Source organism: Macaca fascicularis, chromosome 4, assembly GCF_037993035.2.
Source record: "Macaca fascicularis isolate 582-1 chromosome 4, T2T-MFA8v1.1".
NCBI lineage: Eukaryota > Metazoa > Chordata > Mammalia > Primates > Cercopithecidae > Macaca > Macaca fascicularis.
Window position 1 is genome coordinate 128,319,854 of NC_088378.1, and position 20,629 is coordinate 128,340,482.

The window sequence follows — 20,629 nt, forward strand, 5'->3', positions numbered from 1 at the left end:
GAGCCTAGCCCTGAGCCAGGCAGGTTCCATGCAAAAACACCAGAGAGAAAGCACTTGCATTTTGCCCTCAAGGAGCTCACAGTTTTAAAGACCCACTAAGCTGGATCTCTTCCTCCTCCTGTTTCACAGCTCAGGCAGGGTGAGCTTGAGACATCTGTTCATACTGGAAAGCAAGGAAGCTGTCAAAGGGGGAGTATTAAAGGGACCAAGAGCCTACCTGAGAGATGCTCTCTGACCAAAGACGGGACAATTAGAGCATAAAAAAAAAAAAAAAAAAAAAAAAAAAATCTGCAATGTGTGATGGAACCACATAAAATATTTTAAAATCTATGAGTTCATAATGATATATTTTTAAAAGACGCCATTGGTTATATTTAAAACATACTAGAGAACCAACACATTATTTTTAAAACTAGTTAAAAATAATTGGAAGAGGAAACCATCAAGCCTTTCCTGAATAAACCGGACTTCAGGGTAAATAAACAGTTGGTGAAAGGAAGTTTCTCTTGAAAGCATTCCAGCTAATACATGAAGAAGGAATGACAGAACTAGATATAACTATTTCATAACCCCTAATGAAATGATAGACCTAAGCAATGGTAGAAACGCCTGCCTGGTGAAAAGCTGATGGAAAATTACATGTAATGTATAGACATGACTGACACACTGAAATCCGTTGATTCTTCTCAACATCACAAAGGGAGACAGGCTGAACCTGCCTCCTGGTGGAAGGACACATACCACCACTGAAGCGCTCTTGCCCGAGAAATCAAACCCAAATCTGGATAAGCCTCTACACCTACAAATCAGTTTTCAGGAAATAAAGGAGACAGAGAAATATGCTTGAAGACACCATGTGAATGCAATCAGGAAAATCCAGCCTGTGAATGAATAACCCACTTTCCTCCAGAAATAACTGCAAGGAGGATAAAATGGGAGATGGAAACCTATAGAGTAAGGGAGATGTAAGATAATGCAACCAAATGCAATGCATGGACCTTGTTTGGATCCTCACTAAACAAAATAACTAACAAAAAACTCCAAGGCAATCAGGGAAATATGAGCAATGACTGCATACTTGATACAAATTGCAAATTTCTAAATATTTGATAATTGTAGTATCCTTTTCTTAAAAAAAAAAAAAAGAGCACTTATCTTTTAAATTTTGGGGGGGAATAGATGGGAGTACAGATTGAAGCAAGATTGGCCATGAGCTGATATATGTTGGAGTTTAGTCTGTCTACATTTGTATATGCTTGAAATTTATAATAAAAAGACTTTTTAAATGAGGGTGAAAATAACCCTTCTCAGACAAATAAAAAAACTGGTAGGGTTTTCCACCAAACTCCTCAATGAAGACACCTTTTTTTTTTTTTTTGAGACGGAGTTTTACTCTGTCCCCCAGACTGGAGTGCAGTGACATGATCTCGGCTCACTGCAACCTCCGCCTCCCAGGTTCAAGCAATTCTCCTGCCTCAGTCTCCCGAGTGGCTGGGATTACAGGCGTGTACCACCATGCCTGGCTAATTTTTGTATTTTGAGTAGAGACAGGGTTTTGCCATCTTGGCCAGGCTGGTCTCAAACTCCTGACCTCAGGTGATCTGCCTGCCTCAGCCTCCCAAAGTGCTGGGATTACAGGCATCAGCCACCATGGCCGGCCTGAAGGCACTTCTAGCAGATGTATTTTAAAAAGAAGAAGGATCAAGAGGCAAAGGAAATGGTGGCTAAAGCAATTGGCATGGTGGCAAATGTAAATATCCCTGAATAAATCATAATAATGACAATGTTGGAGGTTAAAAAAAGATAATTCTAAAATATGGAACAACAGTAATAAGTAATATGGGAATTAGAGCTGGAGTTAAGATTTTCTAAGATCCTTTTATTGTTCAGAAAGGTAGGAAGTGATATTAGCTAATCAAGGATACAGGTTAAAAATACAAGGGTATTCAATTATAAAAATAGAATGCCTAAGTTCTAAAACTGATATAGAAAAAAAATAAATTTTTTAAAAACGATCAATCAATCCAAAAGAAGAAAGAAAAAAGACAGCACAAAAACCCAGGGTAGAATCATATGTACATAGGTGCTCAATTTATTCTTCTTTAAATACAAGAAGAGTAAACAAAAACACAAAATAAGAAGTTAGAAACAGCCAATTAATTAATGAATAATAAATGAATTCATTATGAGTTTATTATTTATGAATTTATTACGAATTTGTTACTCATAATGGGCTAAAATTGACATCTTAAAAAGAGATTGTCAGGTTGAACAAAAAACAAATTCTAGGTTTTTATAAGACGTGTGCCTAAAACACTAAGGGTATGGCAAAGTTAAAAGCAAAACAATCCCAGGGGAAATTCTAACAAAAGTAGAATACTGGCATGATTTTAAAGTATCTTCCCTGACAGACCGCTCATTAATTATAGCAAGGAGAAAAAATATTAACTATATGAGTGGAGAAAGCAAACAACCTCTTGGCCAGGTTGACAAAATTAACCTCATAAAGAAGGGGCAGATGAAAACTGTGTGCTTCAGGGTGTAAAGCCTTGAGAAGTACATGCCTGCCACATACTTAATATTTTGCCTGGGAATGCATAACCTGAATCTAATCATGAAGAAATATACCAACTTAAAATGAGGAACCATTTTTAAAAAGTAGGCCAGGAATGTGGCTCACGCCTGTAGTCCCAGACTTTGGGAGCCCAAGGTGGGCAGTTCACAAGGTCAGGAGTTCGAGACTGGACTGGCCAATATGGTGAAACTCCATCTCTACCAAAAATACAAAAATTATCCGGGTGTGGTGGTGGGCACCTATAATCCCAGCTACTCAGGAGGCTGAGGCAGGAGAATTGCTTGAGCCCGGGAGGCGGAGGTTGCAGTGAGCTGAGATTGCACCATTGTACTCCAGCCTGGGCAACAGAGCAAGACTCCATCTCAAAATAAATAAATAAATAAATAAATAAATAAATAAATAAATAAATAAAATAAAAAATATAAAAGGGGTCGGGGCCGGGCGCGGTGGCTCAAGCCTGTAATCCCAGCACTTTGGGAGGCCGAGACGGGCGGATCACGAGGTCAGGAGATCGAGACCATCCTGGCTAACACGGTGAAACCCCGTCTCTACTAAAAAATACAAAAAACTAGCCGGGCGAGGTGGCGGGCGCCTGTAGTCCCAGCTACTCGGGAGGCTGAGGCAGGAGAATGGCGTAAACCCGGGAGGCGGAGCTTGCAGTGAGCCGAGATCGCGCCACTGCACTCCAGCCTGGGTGACAGAGCCAGACTCCGTCTCAAAAAAAAAAAAAAAAAAAAAAAAAAAAAAAAAAAAAGGGGTCGGACGCGGTGGCTCATGCCTGTAATCCCAGCACTTTGGGAGGCCAAGGCAGGCAGACCATGAGGTCAGGAGTTCGAGAACAGCCTGGCCAATATGGTGAAACCTTGTCTCTACTAAAAGTACAAAAAAATTAGCCATGCGTGGTGGCGTGCGCCTGTGGTCCCAGTTGCTCTGGAGGCTGAGGCAGAAGAACCACTTGAACCCGGGAGGCAGAGGTTGCAATAAGCTGGGATCATGCCACTGCACTCCAATCTGGGCGACAGAGCAAGGCTCTGTCTCAAAACAAACAAACAAACAAAAAAGTAAAAGGACCGTATTCTCCAGAAATGTCAGTGTCATAAAAGGCAAAGGATGGCGGATGGGGAACTATTCCAGACTAAAGGAGACTAAAGAGACATGCCAACTAAATGTTACAGGTGATACTAGACTGATCCCTTCCTGGACAAAAAAATGAAGTCATAGAAGACATGATGGGTCAGTTGAAACAATTAGAATGGCTGGGCGGGGTGGCTCACGCCTGTAATCCCAGCACTTTGGGAGGCTGAGGCGGGCAGATCACGAGGTCAGGAGATCAAGACCATCCTAACATGGTGAAAACCCCATCTCTACCAAAAATACAGAAACAAAACTAGCTGGGTGTGGTGGCGGGCACCTGTAGTCCCAGCTACTCGGGAGGCTGAGGTGGGAGAATGGCGTGAACCTGGGAGGTGGAGCTTGCAGTGAGCCGAGATCACGCCACTGCACTCCAGCCTGGGCTACAGAGTGATACTCTGTCTCCAAAAAAAAAAAAGAAAAGAAAAGAAAAATTAGAATATGGAGGCTGGGCGCGGTGGCTCATGTCTGTAATCCCAGCACTTTGGGAGGCTGAGGCAGGAGTTTGAGACCAGCCTGGCCAACATGGTGAAACTCCGTCTCTACTAAAAGCACAAAAATTAGCCAGGCGTGGCCGGGCGCGGTGGCTCAAGCCTGTAATCCCAGCACTTTGGGAGGCCGAGACGGGCGGATCACGAGGTCAGGAGATCGAGACCATCCTGGCCGACACGGTGAAACCCCGTCTCTACTAAAAAATACAGAAAACTAGCCAGGTGAGGTGGCAGGCGCCTGTAGTCCCAGCTACTCGGGAGGCTGAGGCAGGAGAACGGCGTGAACCCGGGAGGTGGAGCTTGCAGTGAGCTGAGATCCGGCCACTGCACTCCAGCCTGGGCGGCAGAGCGAGACTCCGTCTCAGAAAAAAAAAAAAAAAAAATTAGCCAGGCGTGGTGGTGGGTGCCTGTAATCCCCGCTACTCAGGAGCCTGAGGCAGCAGAATCACTTGAACTTGGGAGGCGAAGGTTGCAGTGAGCTGAGATAGCACTACTGCACTCCAGCCTGGGGGACAGAGTGAGACTCCGTCTCAAAAAAAAAAAAAAAAAAATAGAATATGGAAAATAGATCACAATACTTATACCAGAGTTAAATTTTTGAAATTGATAAATGAACTGTGGTTATATAAGAGAAGACTTTTATTCTTAGGAAATATGTACTAAAGTACTTAGGGGCAAAGGGCCAGCATATACGCAATTTATTCTCGAAGGTTCAGAAAAATAAAAGTCTCTCTATACATACATATATACACACATATACACAAACAAAGGGCAAATGGTAAAAGCAAACGTTAACAAAATGTTAACAAAAGGTAAACTTGGATAAAGAGTATGTAGGTATTCTTTGTATTATTCTTGTAATTTTTCTGTAAATTTGAAATTATTTCCAAAGAAATTTTTTTAAGTAAAGGAATAAGCCAGGTGCGGTACACACAGAAATATACACGAAGAAAAAAAAATCTGAACCTGATGAAACCTCTAGATCTAACTTTCATTATTAAAAAGTTTAAGGAAGCCAGGTACGGTGGCTCACACCTGTAATCCCAGCACTTTGGGAGGCTGAGGCGGGAGGATCGCTTGAGTCCAGGAGTTCGAGATCAGCCTGGCCAACATGGCAAAACTGTGTTTCTACAAAAAATACAAAAATTAGCTGGGAGTGGTGGTGCACAGCTATAGTCCCAGCTACTTGGGAGACTGAGATGGGAGAATCACTTGAGCCTGGGAGGCGGAGGTTGCAGTGAGCCACCCGAGATGGTCACACTGCACTCCAGCCTGGGTGACAGAGTGACACCCCCTCTCAAAAAATACAAGTAAAAGGACAAATTGCATACTTTGAATGGTTAAAATGGCAAATATTATGCTAGTTATATTTTACCACAATTTAAAAAAAAGGTATGCAAAAGATTAAGAACTTCTCTCCATGCAAAAACAAAAAGCTAAAAATAGAAAAAGATAAACTGGAAAGACAATAACCAAAGAAAGTTGGTATACTATTAATACCAGAAAAAAACAGACTTCTAGACAAAAAGCTTTATTAGAAAGAAAGTCACTTCATAATAATGTTTCATTGACTCTGGAATTTCTAAACCTGCATGGTCCATCATAGTAGCCATCAGCCACATGTAACTATTTAAATTTAAACTGATTATGACTGAGCGCGGTGGCTCACGCCTGTAATCCCAGCAATTTGGGAGGCCAAGGCAGCTGGATCACCTGAGGCCAGGAGTTCGAGACTAGTCTGGCCAACATGGTGAAAGCTCGTCTCTACTAAAAATACAAAAATTAGCCGGGCATAGTGGTGCACACCTGTAATCCCAGCTAATCAGGAGGCTGAGTGAGGTAGGAGAATCGCTTGAATCCAGGAGGCGGAGGTTGCAGTGAGCCAAGATCAAGCCATTGTATTCCAGCCTGGGTGAGAGAGCGAGACTCTCTCTGTCTCAAAAAAATTAAAATAAAATAAAATAATAAACTGATTACAATTAAATGAAATTATTTAGTTCATCGGTTATATTAGCCACATTCCAAGTACTTAATTTCCATCAATGACTATCATACTGAATAGTGCAGAAAATAATTTTTCCATCATTGTAGAAAGTTCTACTGGATGGCACTGTTAAACTATTTTAACCTTCTAACAAAATAGCCAAAAAATATATATACAGTAAAACCAGTATGATTAGCAATTTTGAAAAATTCACCATCATAGTGGTAATTTTAGCACACCTCTCTCAGTAGTAGATCAAGTAGACAAAAACTACTAACTTTACAGAAGATGTAAACAAAACAATTAACAAGGTCAATTTGGTGAAATATGTAGAATCCAGTTAAGAATACACATTCTTCTTAATCACACATGAAACAGGTAAAATATGACCATCTACTAGGCCATAAAGAAGTCTCAATAAACTGCAAAGATTCAGAATCATAGAAACCATGCTCTTTGGCCACAGGGGAATGAGGGTAGAAATATAAAACAAAAAAATAACTGAAGAAAAACTTGTTTGGAAATTAAAAATATATTCTTCTGAAAAACAAAATAAAGAAAAAATAATAGAAATTTAAAAATTATTAGAACTAAACAATAATAAAAATAATACATAATAAAAACTTATGGAACATCCCAAATGTCCATCAACAGCAGAAAGGGTAAATACATCCATACAATGGAATATGACTCAGCAAAAGAAATGAATAAACGAATGATACCCCTGACAACTTGGATCACTCCCACGGACATTATGTTTCGTGAAAGACATCAGACACAGCAGAATACTGTATGATTCCATTTACATGATGTTCAAATACAGGCACAAATCTATGGTGATAAAGGTTAAAAATAATGATTTCTCCTGGAAGAAGACATTGACCGGAAAGGGGGCATGAAGGAGAGAGCCTTCCACAGTGCTGGAAATGTTCTGTATCTTGATGGGGGTGTGAAGGAGGTAGATACATGGGTGTATATTAATATAATAATTTATGAAGCCTTATAATTAAGAATTGTGCACTTTACTGAATACTAGTTATATCCCAATCTGAAAAATCTTTTTGGCCAGGCACAGTGGCTCACCGAGGTGGGTAGATCACCTGAGGTCAGGAGTTCGAGAGCAGCCTGGCTAACATGGTGAAACCCCGTCTCTACTAAAAATACACAAATAGCCGGGTGTGGTGGTACACGCCTGTAGTCCCAGCTACTCGGGAGGTTGAGACAGGAGAATCACCTGAACCCAGGAGGCAGAGGCTGCAGTGAGCCAAGATCACACCACTGCACTCCAGTCTGGATGACAGAGTGAGACTTCATCTCAGAAAAAAAAAAGAAAAATCTTTTAAAACTTTATAGGATGCCACTAAAGCAGTATTGAAGTCTTAAAAACTTTTATTTGGAAAAAAGTCTGAAAAGACTAAAAATCAATGTTAGAGAAAGAAAACAGAACAAATTCATAGAAAGTCAAAGGAACTGATGAGAGCAGAAATTAATGAAACTACAACCCATGCTTTCTCATCCCTCCGTAGGAGCTGACATTTTTCTTCATATCTATATCCTGTCCAAAGGTCCTCTCCTCTTCCTTTCTTGCCACCCCCAGTCTCACCCCGATCTCCAATTTCCTCTCCCTAGTTCCTCACTCTGGCTGTAGAAACTGGAGAAACAGTCAAGGGCATCACAGAATTCTGTGGGAAGGCACTTTCTGGGATGGTACAGGTAGCAGAGTGGGGAGACCGGCCAGCAGCGTGGTGACAGGACCAGTATAGAAATGGCTGGACTTGGATCTTCAATAAATAATTCTTTCTCAGCTTCCTCTTCCTCCTCTTCCTCCTGAAGGACATAAGGATTTCAAGGGCCCTTGGGCTCCCTTCTTTGGTCTAGTCTTCTCTCACTCTCCTATTCTCCCTGCTCTTACCTCCTCTTCCTCTAGTCTCTTTTCCTCCTCGTCTTCCTGCTCCAAGAACAACTTGTCAAGCCGCTGGAGCTGGAAGAGGTGGAACTGGCGCTGCAGCTCCTCAGAGGTACTCAGGCTCTGCAGCATCAGCTGGGGGAGGCGGTTGGGAAAACAGAGGCCAATCTCCTCCAGCACGGCCCCCTCCAGCCAGCTCGAGCCAAAGCTCAGGAGACGGTCCGCCATATAATGCCTGCAGCACACACAGCCCGGGCCAAGCCTCAGTGTGGGTGGCAGCATGGCCCAGCCTCCCCTTCAAGAATGTAGGTCCCTCTGTCCCTCTGCCTGAGTCACACACCCTACCTCACCTCTTCTCTCCCACTCCCTTTCCACCAATGCATGACCACCTCCACTTTTTCTTTTTTTTTTTTTTTGAGACAAAGTCTCGCTCTTGTCACCCAGGCTGAAATGCAATGACGCAGTCTTGGCTCACTGCAACCTCCACCTCCCGGGTTCAAGCAATTCACCTGCCTTACCCTCCCGAGTAGCTGGGATTACAGGTGCCCACCACCATGCCACCACTCCTGGCTAATTTTTGTACTTTTAGTAGAGACAGGGTTTCACTATGTTGGTCAGGCTGATCTTGAACTCCTGACCTCAGGTGATGTGCCCACCTCGGCCTCCCAGAGTGCTGGGATTACACACGTGAGCCACCGCGCCTGGCCAGCCATCTACATCTTTCTCTCTCCTCTGCACAGCCTCTTTTCTCATCTCCCCTATAAGACTCAATCTGTCCACTCTCCAGATCTAGGCCTCCCATCCCCTACCCCTCCAGACCTGCACTCACTGATAGAAGTGCTCAAAAGTTGTGGCCAGTTCCAGACCAGAAAGGACCATAATGGGTTCCAGGTGCCGCTGAAGCTGCCCCAGCATTTCCACTCCAGGGGCTCCACCAATCAGGCCACCCTGGATCTGCTGGTCAATGTACCTGGCAAACTGCTCACTCATCTGGGGGCAGTGGAAAGGGCATGGGCAAACCATGAATGAGGGAGTGGAGGAGACTGGGGAGCGAAAGGAGGTGAAAGGGCAGAGCAGAAAGAGATGAACTTGGGACATGACCTTATAGCCCTGTGGGGAGCTGGTGGGACTCACGTGAGCAGCAGTGAGGAAGGACTGCTGCAGCAAGGCGCCAGAGAAGCCACTGCGCAGAGCCAGCGTGAAGGCTGCCCGAGGCCCAAACAGCTCGGAGCCTGCTCTCTGCAAGTGCTCATAGAGTTTACAGTAACGAGGCACAAAGTCTGGGGCCCCCCAAGCTGCAGCCAGGAATCTGCCGACCTGAGGAGAAAGGCAAGAAATGACATAAAAGGAGCAGCCCCTCCCCTCCGCAGACTTCTGCTTGCTTCTGCCCACCTGCTCCTGCACCACGCTCAGCCAGCATTGGGTTATGTTCCTCAGGCTGCTACTTGGAAGCACTGGCAAAGGCGCCGGGCTCCGGTCCCGACCCTTACTGTTCTTGCTGACTGTAGAGACAGAGGGAGAAGGAAGAGGTTTCATCTCAGCCTCTAGGTGAGTACACCGGTCTTGGGTAGTGATCTCCTGGAAAGGCCAGGAAGTCTCAGGGGCCTGGAAAGGCTGGTAGCAAAGCAGCAAGAGTAAGATCCAGGGAGAAGGGAGCCAGATACACCACTGCCCACAGTCTAAGCTCTATTGGCCACGGTTGGGACTTACAGGGCCGAGTGGATGGCTCAGGAGAAGGCCCAGGAGGAGGCTCCACATGCACCAGCAAGTGGCAAAGGCGACGAACTCGAGAAGCAAAGGACGCTGCTCGACTCAGGGGGTTCTGAGAGCTCTCTCTCTGCTCTAAGTACTGATCCAGCAGCCATCCCAGGGCACTCACACCTTCCGCATCTGAAAGAAGACAGGTCAGGAACAGGTCTCCATGGGAGATGGGAGAACAGACAGCCCAGGGCAGAGGAGGGAGAAAGATCAATTGTACAAAAAGGCTTGAGGGATAGTGGGGCCCTAGTCCTCCCCTCACCAAGGTTTGCTTCAGCTGGAGTCAGGGGAGATGGTAACAGGGCGGGGATGGGGTAGTGGGGAAGATTCAAATACTAGAGTCTCAGGGAGCAGTGCCTGGGGCAGGAAGGAGAGAGGAACATTGAGGTGACAGGCCTTCAGGGACAAAGACAGGAACCAAAAGAACCAAGAGCATTAACTCAGGTGATCCCTGGGAATAAGGACAAGGAACTGGTTAGTGGGGCCAGGTGTCAGCATGGTTACCGGGAGAGGTGATGTTCTGCACCAGGGGGCTGACCAGGGCCTCCCAGCAGGTCTTGCCCAGTGCTTGGGCGGCCTCATCATCAGGGAGGAAACGGTCGGCAAAATTCTGCTCGTGGCGCAAAACCCTGTTCAGTCTGGGAACAAACAGTGCACAGTGGAGGATTAAAGGCACTGATTTCCCAGAGGCCTCCATTCAAGTGCAGATCAGCTCCCAATCACCCCTGTTAGGTCCCTGACCCAACTTGTCCCAATCAACACAAACTTCTCACCTATGTTCAACTTCCCCCTCATGTCCTGGCTGCAGCTTTCCCTTCCAGACTCCCACAGAAGCATCCCTCCTACTTCTTAGTGCCCTGTTCCCTTACCCATCTTCCTTCCTCAGGCCCCACCCACCTGGGACAGAGCTGGAGGAGGCGCCGGCGGTCCTCTGCTATGTCCTGGCTCCAGGCTTGTGCCCGAATTGTGTAGAAGAGACATGTTCGGCGACACAGCTGCTCCCGGAACAGTGGCCAGAATGTGGGCTTAGGGCCCAGGACCTCCACACCCCGAACCCGGGTGTCAATGCCGCCCTGGAACATGCACAGACTTATCTGTCACCTAAGCCTCTTGAGCCACTAAGTACTACCAAAGCCAAGCCTCCTGCCCTGAGCTCCCTAGAACTGCTCAGGACATCCCCACATCTCTGGGACTCAACAGGTCCCTGGGCCATCTCCCAAGCAGATCAAGGAGAAACCTTGGCTAAAGCCCTGGCCTCTAGATGTTAGAGAATGCAGCCACTCTGGAGACCCTGTGCCACCTCCTCCTCCTCAGCCCTGGCTGATGCCCTGGCACCACCTGCTGGCAGCGCTTTATGCGGATCTGGATGATAGGCCAGAAGCGGTTCAGATTCTCCAGGAGGATCACCCGGCTGGCAGAGGGCATCACATTCACCTGGCAGGGCAAGGGAGAAGAGGGAAAGGAGAGAGCTGTCACCTCCAGAAACAGGGTTGGAAAAACTGTTGACAGTAACCAAGTTGGTCATGGTGTGTGCCCTTCACTTCTCCTGCAGAGCCCAGGGATGGACGTGGCTCTGCATCCCTAATCCCACTCTCACTGCTTACAAGGCAATGCCTTGCCAGAAGGAAGGGATGTCACCATTCCCCAGGGACTAGGTCCTTCCCACAGGCACTGGGACAAAAAGAAGGACGTGGAGCAAGGTGAAGGGGGGCACAAGGGTTCCCACCGTGTTGAGCTCAGTGCTGATGCAGCTGGTGCTGTCACCCCCAAACACCACCACCCTGGCTGGCATGTAGCTTGAGTCCTCACTGGCCACCAACAAAGTGAGCTGCCTGGGAGAGAAGAAAGGAAACAGTCAAAGCTTGGCCTCTGGACATGGTGGCTCACACCTGTAATCCCAACATTTTGGAAGGCTGAGGTGGGAGGACTGCTTGAGGCTAGGAGTTTAAGATCAATCTGGGCCATACTGCAAGACCCCACCTCTACAAAATAAAAATCAAAAGAAAGAAATAAAAAGGCCAGAGCCCTGGTTTTAGTTCAAAACTATTTCAAGCCACTACTTCTTTCTCGGGCACCTGTTCCTCTGCTGGCTCCTGACGCAGCTGTCCCCACAAGACCCTGTGCTCTTCCCTTTATATTCCGCCAAAGTGACTTAATTTAAACCCACGGTTTCAACTGAAAATTAATAAACAGAGGACTCCAAATCCACATCTCTATCCCAGACCACTCTCCTGAGCTTTCATGCTGTGTCCCCAACAGGTCATGTCATGTCCCATAGGTGCCTCAAAGTCAATATGCCCAAATGAAATGATCATCTGTCCACGTAAACTTGTCCCGCTTCCTATTTCTCCCCTGGGAAATAAAACTTCTGTGCACCCAGTACTCAACTAGAATACTGTCACTGTGGCCTTCACCTTCTCATGTCTTCCCTCACCCAAAGGCAAGCCTTGTGGACTCCACCTCTGAGGATTTCCCAGTCCATTCCCACTCCTGCTGTCTAACTGAACACATGGATCCTTTCTCTACTAGACCACTGCATAAACCTTCCATCTCTTTCTTCTGATCTCCAACCCTAATTCCCACAATTGCCAGAGTGAGCTTCCTCAATAAAAAAAATCTAGTTTTTGGCTGGGCGTGATGGCTCACACCTGTAATCTCAGCACTTTGGGAGGCCGAGACGGGTGAATCACGAGGTCAGGAGACAGACCATCCCGGCTAACACGGTGAAACCCTGCCTCTATTAAAAATACAAAAAATTAGCCGGGCGTGGCAGCCGGCGCCTGTAGTTCCAGCTACTCGGGAGGTTGAGGCAGGAGAATGGCGTGAACCCGGGAGGCGGAGCTTGCAGTGAGTCGAGATCGTGCCACTGCACTGCAGCCTGGGCCACAGAGCAAGATTCTGTCTCGAAAAAAGAAAAAGAAAAAAAATCTAGTTTTCTCTCTTCCCTTCTTAAAATCTTCTAATGGCTCTCCAAGTTTTGGAATAAAGTTCAAACTGCTTAGCTCACAAAACACTTTGTGATCTGCCTTTGCCTACTTTTCTGGCCTGTATCTTCTGCCACTTAGATATACAGTTTTCATTGCAGCCAAACATGACTACTAAAGTCCTTCCAAATACAGTTTCTTACTTCCATTTCGCACATATGCTGTCCTTGTGCCTAGAATATTGCCCCCTCTTTATCTACCTAATTTCAATGTCAAAACCCAGCTCAGTCACCCCCTCCTTCCAGAAGGAAGTCTGCTCTGATGCCTGTCAGTCTCAGGTCCACATGTGGACAGCAATGCTTTTTCTTACTCTGTGCTCTTACTTGATTTTCTAGTGTAGCTCCCCAGCTGGAATGTAGGTACCATATCTTATTGCGCTTCTATTTCCAGACCCTTGCACAGTGCCTGACACAAATGCCTGGCATTAAACAAATGCCCACAGGAGAAATGGATAAGTGAGCTGTTGATCTCCCTCAACACTAAGCACAGGGCAGTGCCATCTGTACCTGTTGGGGTACAGGTCACCAGATTCCAGGAGTGAGGGGAAGTCTATACTCAGCACAGCAAAGGCAGGTCAATATGTCTATGTGTTCACTGCACAAAATAGGTTTGAGTGTGTCCCTCAGGCATGTGGGTTATAGCTGGGGTTGTGTGTATCTGGGTGCTTTGGCGAAGTATCCTGGGGCACAGCAGAACATTCATATATGTGTGTTCACACCTAACAAGAACACCACGGTGCATGTGCAGGGTGATGTAGTGGGAGCCGGTGCTGCCGTTGGACTCCCAGTAGGTCTTGGGGTTGTGGTCCGTCAGCTTGCTGGCCCGGTGTGGGTTGGAGGACACCTCCACCTTCTCCCAGCACTTGTCCTCCTTCACTTCCACACTGGAGCCTGGGGGCAAGTGGGAAGGGGTGGCAGTCACAGCCAGGTTAGTTGAGAGAGGGAAAAGGAAAAGGTCTAGGGAGCAGGAAGGGAAGGGGAGAACAGACACTGGATGGGAGCCAGGAGAAAGCAGATGAGGGCACTAACCCTGGCAGAGATGCCTGAGGAACACATCAAAGAAGGGGATATTGATGGGTTGGTGGGTTCGTCTGTGGTCTTCGATCTGGCCCAGCACCATCTGCAGCCGGAACATCAGGGAGAATGAGGAAGGGGAGAGGGAGGAACACAGAGACACACCCAGAAACAGGTCGACAGAAAAAGTAAAGGGTCAATGGTACACTCAACTCCTCTCTCCCCACATTTTGACAGAACCATGTAGAGTCAAGGTTAGGAAACAAGTGCCCCAGATTTGCTACAACCTGTGCCAAACAGGGATACCAAAGAGGAACACAGTGAATCCCCTTCCCCTGCTTCTGACTTGCATTCTCTCAGCTGCATATCCACAGCCGCTCCTCACCTGAATGCAGCCAGCCAGGATGCTAGAGGTGAGGTTGCTATAGAGCTGTGCGTACTTCTCACACTCTGTCACCAGGTCCCGAAGCTCACAGCCCAGCAGCAGCTGAGCTGAGTGCTTGTCCAGGACTTTGGAGAGGACCTCTTTTGCTCCCAGGCAGCAGAGCACCACAGCATAGTCCTTATGCATCAAGGCCAGGCGATGTAGGAAGCAGGTCAGCTCCTGAACAATCTGAGTCCAGAGCCACATAGATTCATTTACAGGAAACAAGAGGTAGGACATGTAAGGATTGAGAAGAGGGTTCAGTAGAGGAAGTGTTGTGGCTGAGATTGCGGAGACATGCCAACGCCCAGGGAAACAAGAGTGCCAAAGTCAGGGTGGAGCTAAATAGAGGAGTGCTGGGACTCCAGAGTGAGTTGGCAGAACAGAGCTTCGGCATAGCTTTCCAGGCTGCTTCCTGCCAGGCCAAGCTATGTTAACCCTGGGGACTGAGCCTTGCTCTCCAATGCACAAACCCTGAAGGGAGGAGAGCTGTTTGGATTGGTGACTGTGGGCTTCTCCTTAGTCCAGAATTTAAAATCCAAATCTAAAATCATCAAAATGGTTTATACTTCAAAGATCCCAGTTCTGGAGACTCTTAGATTACATTACCCTTCCTCTTCCTACACCCATCCCAGTGCCCCAAGATCCATTCAGAAAGGCTCTGCTGTGCCCTCCAGAGCCTCACAAGGAAGTTGGTGCCCCAGATGCTGCCCATCCCTCCCTTCCCCTTACCAGGGTTCTAGTACCTCAGAGTCACTGCTAGGGCCACTCAGGCAGTTGAGGCAGGGCTCCAAGACCTCGTGCCAAGGGAGGACCATTGCCTCAGGGAAATCCAGCAGTCGGGTTATGACCCTGGTGAGGGGACAGAAACGAGTAAAGTCAGGCCAGGCGCAGTGGCTCATGCCTGTAATCCCAGCACTTTGGGAGGCTGAGGCGGGCAGATCACCTGAGGTCGGGAGTTTGAGACCAGCCTGACCAACATGGAGAAACCCAATCTCTACTAAAAATACAAAAGTAGCTGGGCATGGTGGCGCATGCCTGTAATCTCAGCTACTCGGGAGGCTGAGGCAGGAGAATCGCTTGAACCTGGGAGGCGGAGGTTGCAGTGTGCTGAGATCGCGCCATTGCACTCCAGCCTGGGCAACAAGAGTGAAACTCCGTCTCAAAAAAAAAAAGAAAAGAAAAGAAACAAGTCAAGTCCCTGAAGTCTGCCAGTTTCCCTCGTCCCAATGCATGGTGCCTCAACAGGTCTCTCACCTCAGCACAGACAGCAGCAGAGTCTTGTTGGGCCCCGGAGCATCCAGAGTCCGCAGCAACAGGAGGAAAGGCTGGGTCTCCTGCTGGAGGCGCTTGAGGAGGGGCCTCACGGCACCCCCGGGGCTGCCCTCACGGCACAGCACACGCTCCAAGTCCAGGAGTAGTTCTGCAGATGGGCCCCCAACCAGGGATCGAATCAGTAGCTCAGGGGACCCATCCTGACCCTGGATGATGGGGGTCTCTAGTGCTGCAGCCAGACACACCGGAGGGAAAAATGTGGATGAAGAGTCTTAACAGTTTGCCAAACTGAGAACTGGGGAGGTCCAGAAAATCACCCCCAAATTTTCTTTCTATATTGAGGATGTCTACAGTTTTTAACCAAACTATGGGGGACTTTCTTTCCTGATCCCAAATACAAACCTAATCACATTTGAAAAAAAAACCTAGTATAGCAAGCATTGTCAAGTTAAACACAAGACATTTTAAATCTCTTATAGTCGTATTATTAAATGTTAGTTATAGTAAATATTAACTATGATGATTACATTCCTGTACTACCTGCATGGTGGCTTTAGGTACACAGACTAAAAGATACATACATATTTCCTATTTTTCTTTTTTTTTTTTTGGAAATGGAGTCTCGCTCTGTCACCCAGGCTGGAATGCAGTGGCGTAATCTCAGCTCACTGTGACCTCCACCTCCTGCACTTAAGCGATTCTCCTGCCTCAGCCTCCCAAATAGCTGGGATTACAGGCACCCACCACCGTGCCTGGGTAATTTTTGTATTTTTAGTAGGGACAGGGTTTCACCATATTGGTCAGGCTGGTCTCAAACTTCTGACCTCAAGTGATCTGCCTGCCTCAGCCTCCCAAAGTGCTGGGATTAAAGGCGTGAGCTATTGCATCTTGCCACATATTTCCTATTTCAATATCCCTCCGTACTTCTAGGTTTTCACTTGTTTTTCAATCACAAAGGGTTTCTTCCCCAGTATCAATATTTAATGTTTCCAGGCACAAGTGTTCTGTACCATAAATTATAATTCCTCTTAAGAAGGCCTCCCTATTCTGTGAAGAGAAAGTCAAACTTAGGCCAGGCACAGTGGCTCACGCCTGTAATCCCAGCACTTTGGGAGGCCAAGGTGGGCAGATCACTAGGTCAGGAGTTCGAGACCAGCCTGACCAACACGGTGAAACCCTGTCTCTACTAAATACACAAAAATTAGCCAGGCATGGTGGCATGCGCCTGTAATGCCAGCTACTCAGGAGGCTGGGGCAGGATAATTCCTTGAACCCCGGAGGCGGAGGTTGCAGTGAGCTGAGATCGTGCCACTGTACTTCAGCCTGGGCAACAGCAATTTCCTTGCACATATTCCACAGTCTCCCTCTTCTTGGTTGGGAAATTCTACTTAAGACCTAACTTGAGCACCACAATGCTCACTCATTTCCTGAAGTCTCCTTGTATCTTTCCAGTAAGGAGCTGATATGTAAACTTTAGCCTTCATGGTCACTGGCTGGCACTGTGTGATTCCTCTGCAAAACCACCCCTCCACAATGATACCTGCATGCTCAGGGCTGCCCGGCGGCTCTGAGTAGCGATTGAGAAGCATCATGAGGATGGTGCGTGTGGTAGGCATAGGTTCTGTCCCTGGTGCTATCCCTGAGTGCCTAAACAACGTGTCTCTCAGCTCTCTGGTTATAATCTGGTCTCCCAGAGTGTGGTGGTTGCACAAAAGCAGGTTGAGCAGGAGCAAGCCATTTCTCGCTGCAGAAGAGCACCTGGGAGGAGGGAGGTGACCAGGAAGAACCTTAGAGACCATGAATGCAATGGAAGCAGCAAAGCAAGCACAGAGGGCTGGGCAGCTAGGGAGCAAAGGGCTCCAGTGGGCCCTCTGAGCCAGGACATCTGATCCCCTGACCTCAGGCCACTCCTCCCAAACCCATAAAGGGAGGTCAGTGTGTCTCTGCCCTCTCTGGGAATCTCCCTATCCCCAATCCACTTGCATTCTCTTCCAACAACAATTGCTTAATCCAGAGGTGACAACACGAGGGGAATTTCTGTGGAGAACATGAGCCTGGAGCACAGGAGTAGCAGGGTTTGGGACTAAGCAGGAGCCTGGAGTTGGGAGGGTAACGCCCTGACCCCTCAGTGTTCAGCATCAGGATCACGGCTGCAGGGACAGTGAGGAGCAGGCTCTCAGAGCCCGGGCGTGTAGCTGAGTCGATGCTGGCGAAGATCTCTCTGGTCATCTGAGCATCAAACAAAGAGTGGATAGAATCTCGGCCAGTAACAAAAGTGGGGATCTCCGAGGAGCTGGCGATGGCCAGCATCTTCAGTGCCTGTGAGGGGGATGTGAGAGCAGAGTGAGGAGGGGGCAAAGCCACCATGAGGAAAGGGAAGCCTCATTCTAGACCTCAAACTTTGGGGCACCTGAGCTGTTTGCAAATAGGTAGAATAGGAGACAGAAATGGAAGAGGTAGTGATGGGATATCAAACACTACAAAGAGAGGGAAGGAGGCAGGGAGGAAGGAAAAGAAAAAAGAAACTAAACAACAAAAAACCCTGAGACTGGATGGTAAAATCAGCCTTCCACTCCTCTCGGCCCCCAGGCTCGCAGCACCAAGGCTACCGGAGTGGGACAGCCACCCCTCCTGTATCTTCCCCTCAGGATGGTGCCCCTCCCAGCATCTAGTTGTCTTCAGGGGCTTCTCACAGTTGGCTCCCATCTCACTTGCACTCCTTCCTTTGCAAAATCTCTCTTCCCTTGAGCTCCATGACTTCACATCCTCCTGGCATTTCTCCTACCTCTCTGGTGTTCCTTTGCCCCAAGGAACTGAGGTTCCTTGTCCCCTTTCTCTGGACTCTGCACTCACCCACACTGAGGCAACCAGGTTCATTCCCATTGCTTCAATTACCACCTATACGCCAAGTCTCCAAAACCTGTGTCTCCTGGCCTTAGCCAGTATCCAGCCCTTCTATTTTTATTTATTTATTTTTTTTGAGACGGAGTCTCGCTCTGTCACCCAGGCTGGAGTGCAGTGGCCAGATCTCAGCTCACTGCAAGCTCCGCCTCCCGGGTTTACGCCATTCTCCTGCCTCAGCCTCCCGAGTAGCTGGGACTACAGGCACCCGCCACCTCGCCTGGCTAGTTTTTTGTATTTTTTTAGTAGAGACGAGGTTTCACCATGTTAGCCAGGATGGTCTCGATCTCCTGACCTCGTGATCCGCCCGTCTCGGCCTCCCAAAGTGCTGGGATTACAGGCTTGAGCCACCGCGCCCGGCCTCCAGCCCTTCTAGACAAGACTTCTTGGTTGTCTCACAGGCAGTGGTTGGCATTATAGGAAAAATTAATTGTAACGTGTAAACTTGTTTGCTGGGACTATAGAGAAAAATTAAATTAAAATAGATACTGCACAATCACAGCGGAAATGGTCTCTCCTGGTAAAAGGGTTGATTCTCTACAAGAAACCCACGAGAGATGGACTGGGCTAGAAATAATTCTCAGGACAATCCCTCTTGTAAGGCCTGGACCCTCCAAGCAACTTCTACTTCTCAATGAAGCTTTCTCCCTGTAGTTACACCACCCTGCCCCAGTTAGCTGAGTTCTGTAGACTTTAAGTTATTAACAAGATGACATAATTTTATTTCAGGGCAAGATTTTTTTGAGATGAAATCTCACTCTGTCACCCAGGCTGGAGTGCAATGGTGCAATCTCAGCTCACAGCAACCTCCCTGTCCTGGGTTCAAGCAATTCTCCTGCCTCAGCCTCCCAAGTAGCTGGAATTACAGGCATGCACCACCATGCCCGGCTAATTTTGTATTTTTAGTAGAGACAGGGTTTTACCATGTTGGCCAGGCTGGTCTTGAACTCCTTACCTCAGGTGTTCCACCCGTCTTGGTCTCCCAAAGCGCTGGAATTACAGGCATGAGCCACCATGCCCAGCCATTTTTATTTTTATTTTTTTTGCCATGATCTATAGTGGATGGCAATTGCTATGTTTTGGTCATGTAATTTGAGAGGATCAGGGAATTCTTTGAGCATGATGGTCTAGACTATGAATGCCTGGCTGCTCTTGGTCCCATAAAGAAAAGTACCCCCAGGCTGGATGTGGTGGCTCACACCTGTAATCCCAGCACTTTGGGAGACCGAGGCAGGAGGATCATGAGCTCAGGAGAGCAAGACATCCTGGCCAACATGGTGAAACCCCGTCTCTACTAAAAATACAAAAAATTAAGCTGGGCATGGTGGCACGCACCTGTAATCCCTGCTACTCAGGAGGCTGAGGTGGGAGAATTGCTTGAACCCGGGAGGCAGAGGTTGCAGTGAGCTGAGATCGCACCACTGCACTCTAGCCTAGGCGACAGCGCAAGACTCCGTTAAAAAAAAAAAGAAGGAAAGGAAGGAAGGAAGGAAGGAAGGGAGGGAGGAAGGGAGGGAGGGAGAGAGGGAGGAGGAGGGGAGGGGAGGGAGGAGACAGGAGGAGAGAGGACGGGAGGGGAGGGGACAGGAGGAGAGGGAACAGGAGGGAAGGTAATGGAAGGGAGCCTCCTGGCCTCTCCCAGGACAGCCTGCTCTAAGAGGACGCGTGCTCCCGTTCATGCTGCTGCCATTATACTACTGGAATACATTCTCAGAACTGCTCTGGCCAAAGCCAGCCTGTCTCCCTCAGGAACCCTCAGGCTATACAGAGCTCTTCTGCCTGCACCACCCTACCTGCCAGTACTTCTGTCTGGAGTAACCAGTAAGCCAATTCTTCTGTAAGCTACTCTGGATAAGGGCCTTCCTTCCCGATTCTCTGGGCAATGGCAATGCTGGCTTTGTTTTACCCAAATCTAGTAACAGAGTATTTTCTACATAAGGGTGCCACTTGGATAAAAGAGGAAAAAAAAAACTTTTTGGTCACATCTAGAAAATTAGTTTTTAACCAGACACCTAATCATAACTAAAAAGGCAGGAACACTCAACAAACCTGAAAACTCAACTCCTGACCTTCTCCCCATATCTCCTCCTCCTGCCACATTCTCTCTCAGTAAACGGCCACTTCATGCAACCCTGCTGCTTAATTTTACACCTGGGAGTCATTCTTAACCCTGGCCTGGGCCGGGCA

At 47.6% G+C, this 20,629-nt stretch overlaps 1 protein-coding gene across 22 annotated transcripts in view; it reads right to left on the bottom strand.

The window, feature by feature from the left end:
- The window catches only part of CUL9 (cullin 9), a 44,099-nt gene that overhangs the window by 11,689 nt on the left and 11,781 nt on the right, over positions 1 to 20,629 (bottom strand). For 8 of the 22 annotated variants that reach the window (XR_012433770.1, XR_012433767.1, XR_001490242.4 and 5 more), the window contains 16 exons: positions 17,664 to 17,860; positions 17,082 to 17,299; positions 15,524 to 15,770; positions 15,013 to 15,118; positions 14,228 to 14,455; positions 13,858 to 13,948; positions 13,548 to 13,719; positions 11,572 to 11,677; positions 11,184 to 11,279; positions 10,743 to 10,918; positions 10,350 to 10,483; positions 9,798 to 9,977; positions 9,480 to 9,589; positions 8,917 to 9,404; positions 8,094 to 8,322; positions 7,819 to 8,008 (listed from right to left, as the gene is read on the bottom strand). Coding sequence is in view for 10 of the 22 variants with exons in the window: in XM_045390919.3 (XP_045246854.2) it covers positions 7,819 to 8,008; positions 8,094 to 8,322; positions 8,917 to 9,404; positions 9,480 to 9,589; positions 9,798 to 9,977; positions 10,350 to 10,483; positions 10,743 to 10,918; positions 11,184 to 11,279; positions 11,572 to 11,677; positions 13,548 to 13,719; positions 13,858 to 13,948; positions 14,228 to 14,455; positions 15,013 to 15,118; positions 15,524 to 15,770; positions 17,082 to 17,299; positions 17,664 to 17,860 (2,968 nt within the window). In the remaining 12 variants the exon portion in view is untranslated. Of the gene's footprint in view, positions 1 to 7,527; positions 8,009 to 8,093; positions 8,323 to 8,916; positions 9,405 to 9,479; positions 9,590 to 9,797; positions 9,978 to 10,349; positions 10,484 to 10,742; positions 10,919 to 11,183; positions 11,280 to 11,571; positions 11,678 to 13,547; positions 13,720 to 13,857; positions 13,949 to 14,227; positions 14,456 to 15,012; positions 15,119 to 15,523; positions 15,771 to 17,081; positions 17,300 to 17,663; positions 17,861 to 20,629 lie in introns of those variants that run through there. The other 14 variants (XR_012433769.1, XR_012433766.1, XM_074037994.1 and 11 more) reach the window with 9 other exon arrangements.